This window comes from Suricata suricatta, chromosome 14 (genome assembly GCF_006229205.1).
Source record: "Suricata suricatta isolate VVHF042 chromosome 14, meerkat_22Aug2017_6uvM2_HiC, whole genome shotgun sequence".
Taxonomy (NCBI): domain Eukaryota; kingdom Metazoa; phylum Chordata; class Mammalia; order Carnivora; family Herpestidae; genus Suricata; species Suricata suricatta.
Window position 1 is genome coordinate 860,014 of NC_043713.1, and position 2,748 is coordinate 862,761.

At 68.7% G+C, this 2,748-nt stretch overlaps 1 protein-coding gene across 1 annotated transcript in view; it reads right to left on the reverse strand.

Moving 5' to 3' along the window:
• SALL3 (spalt like transcription factor 3) overlaps positions 1-2,748 on the reverse strand; it is a 5,328-nt gene that overhangs the window by 1,585 nt on the left and 995 nt on the right. Inside the window, exons 3-4 of the mRNA XM_029922756.1 lie at positions 794-2,746; positions 237-577 (exon numbers count right to left, since the gene is read on the reverse strand). Coding sequence (XP_029778616.1) covers positions 237-577; positions 794-2,746 — 2,294 coding nt within the window. The remainder of the gene's footprint in view (positions 1-236; positions 578-793; positions 2,747-2,748) is intronic.

The following is a 2,748-nucleotide window of genomic DNA, read 5'->3' on the forward strand; positions in this document are numbered from 1 at the left end:
TGCTCCACGGCATGCACAGCCTGCCCAGTTCAGGCAATGCAAACACACGTATGTGCACGTAGACACCCGCATGCTCACACGCTACACACAAGCACACGCAACACGACGCTGTTTGCGCTTTGCTACTGGGGGGTCCCCAGCTCCTCTGTGCCCCCATCACAGCAGAGGCCCCGCCCACGGCACCTGCAGGGGGCAGGGAGCCTCGGAGGCGGAGGCCCCGCCGGCGCCCGCCTTACCTTGAGGTTGCCCTTGGTGGTGAAGGCCCTCCCGCAGATGGTGCAGCCGAAGGGCTTCTCCCCGGTGTGCGTGCGCTCATGGATCTGCAGGGCGCTGGCCGACGAGAAGGTCTTCCCGCACGACTGGCAGTTGTGCTGCTTGGGTGCCCGGCGCGGCGGGGGAGCCAGCATGGGCGCGAGGCCAGGGCCCAGCACAGCCTGGGGCCCCGGGGGCACCTGCACGGCGGCGGGCAGCGGCGGGCCCTCGCCCAGCGCCACGGCCCTGCTGTGCCCGTTCACTTCCATTTTGATGGCGGCGGGCGCGGAGCCGGCGACCAGGCTAGCGGTGGTCTGGCCGGGACCTAGGGCAAAGTCAGGGTCAAATGACTGGGAAGGCGGCTGGCGCAGCGCGTGCGTCAGCAAGTGCTGCTTTAAATTCCCCCTAGTGGAGCAGCTGCGGCCGCAGAGCGCGCAGAGGAAGGGGCGCTCCTTAGTGTGGCTGCGGTGGTGGATGTCCAGCGCGCTCCGGCAAGCAAAAGGCTTGCGGCAGATGCCACACACGGTGCCCGGACACTTACCCCGGTCTCTGCTCAGGAACAGCAGGCTGAAGGGGGCCTCCTCCTTGACGGCCGGCCGGCCGGGCGGGGCCGCCGTGAGGTCCAGGGCGCCTCCGTTCTCCGGGGCGGCGGGGGGGCTGTCCGGCCTCTCCGTCTTCAGCGGCGTCTCCTGCGGCTCCTCCGGGGCGCTGAGGCCCGGGGACTTGGAGTGCAAGCTCTCGCTGTTGCTGTTGATGGGCGACAGGGCGCGCGTGGAGGAGGAGGACTCCGACAGGGCCGGGCTGCCCGCGCTGCGGCTCTCCAGGTCGCCCACGGCCGAGGAGGAGTCGTTGCTCAGGCGGTCGCTGTCCCCGGACCCGTTCTCCACGCACTTCAGGGCGGCCAGCGGCGGGCAGCCCATGACCGAGTCCATCATCTTCATCTGGTTCTCCAGGGCGGCGATGCTGGAGATGACGGAGGGGGGCGAGGGCGGGCAGGAGCCGGCGAAGGGCAGCCGCGGCCGGGGCTCCGCGTCGTCCTCCATGGAGTTCTCGTCCGCGTCGTCATCACAGCCGCTCAGGGCCTCGGCAGCCTTGTCCTCGAAGGGCAGCTCGGCGTCCATGGCGTCCTGGAGGCCCTCGGGCAGCGGCGTGTTGGGGATCTGGCCGCCCATGTGCATGCGGATGTGCTGCTGCAGGACCACGGCGTTGGTGAACTTCTTCTGGCAGATGGGGCAGGAGTGCTGCACGCGCAGCGGCGGCTTGGCCCGATGCACCCCGAAGTGCGTCTTCAGGTTGCCCTTGGTGGTGAAGGCGCGGCCGCAGATCTTGCACTTGAAGGGCCTCTCGCCCGTGTGCGTCCGGTAGTGCATCTTCAGGGCGCTCTGGCAGCTGAGCACTCGGTGGCAGATGACGCACTGGTTGGGGTCCGTCATCTTCTTGTCGATGTTCTCCACCAGCTGCTGCAGCTTTGAGGTTTCGGACGTCTGCATGGAGTCGAGCAGCCCCCCGAAGGGAAACTTGGCTTTGAACTGGTCAGAGCCGGCTGGGAGCACCGGGCTGCAAAGGCCTGTGGAGACGCTGTTGTCCGTCAGGGCGGTGGCCGCTGCGGACGTGGCAGAGACCTGCCCGCTGGTGGGGGCGTCCCCTGCCCTGCTGTTGGCGCAAGGCAGGCTCACGGGCTCCGTTTTGGTCAGAGAGGACCCGCTGAGCACCGGCTGCGGGGACTCGGCGGTCCCCGGGACACCCGACTCGGAGCTGTTGAGGCCAGGGGACAAAGAGGTGCACTCGCTGGACGCGGGCGAGGGCCGCTGCGGGGAGCGGCTCGCAGGGGTGAGGCTGGGGGAGTCCGCGTAGCTGCTGACGCCGGGCAGGGTGGGAGGGAGCTGCAGCCCAACTGACGTGGGCACTGTGGGCAACACGGGCTTGCTGTCCAGCCAGGTGGTCACCGGCTTCTCCGGCGGCAGCGACATCCCGTAGGGAATCCCGGAGCAGGTGGGCACGTTGTCCAGGTACTCGGGCACGGGGTAGGGGTTCATCTGGATATGCGGGTACTTCTCCTTGTGCCTCTGGAAGTGCACCTTCAGGTTGCCCTTGGTGGAGAAGCGGTTGCCGCACACGTTGCACTTGAAGGGCCGCTCGCCCGTGTGTGAGCGCAGGTGGATCTGCAGGGCGCTGTCGCTGCCGAACACCTTGGCACAGAACCTGCACTTGTGCTTGAAGAACGGGTCCTCGGCGCTGGCCTTGGGCTCGAACACCGACACGTTGGGGGGCTTGCCCTTGCGGTGCTTCATGAGGGCGGACAGGGGGTCCAGCGCATTGGCGGTGGCCGCGATGCTCACCAGCGGGTTGGGGAAGATGACGCTGCTGGCGGAGGTCTGAGGTAGAAGTGGGTTTGGCAGGCTGGGGGCTGCGCTGAGGAGGGGCCCCGGGCCCAGCGCCGGGGGTGTGGAGGCGTTCTGCGGCTGTGCGCTGCCGCTGGGGGCCGGGGCGGCGGCG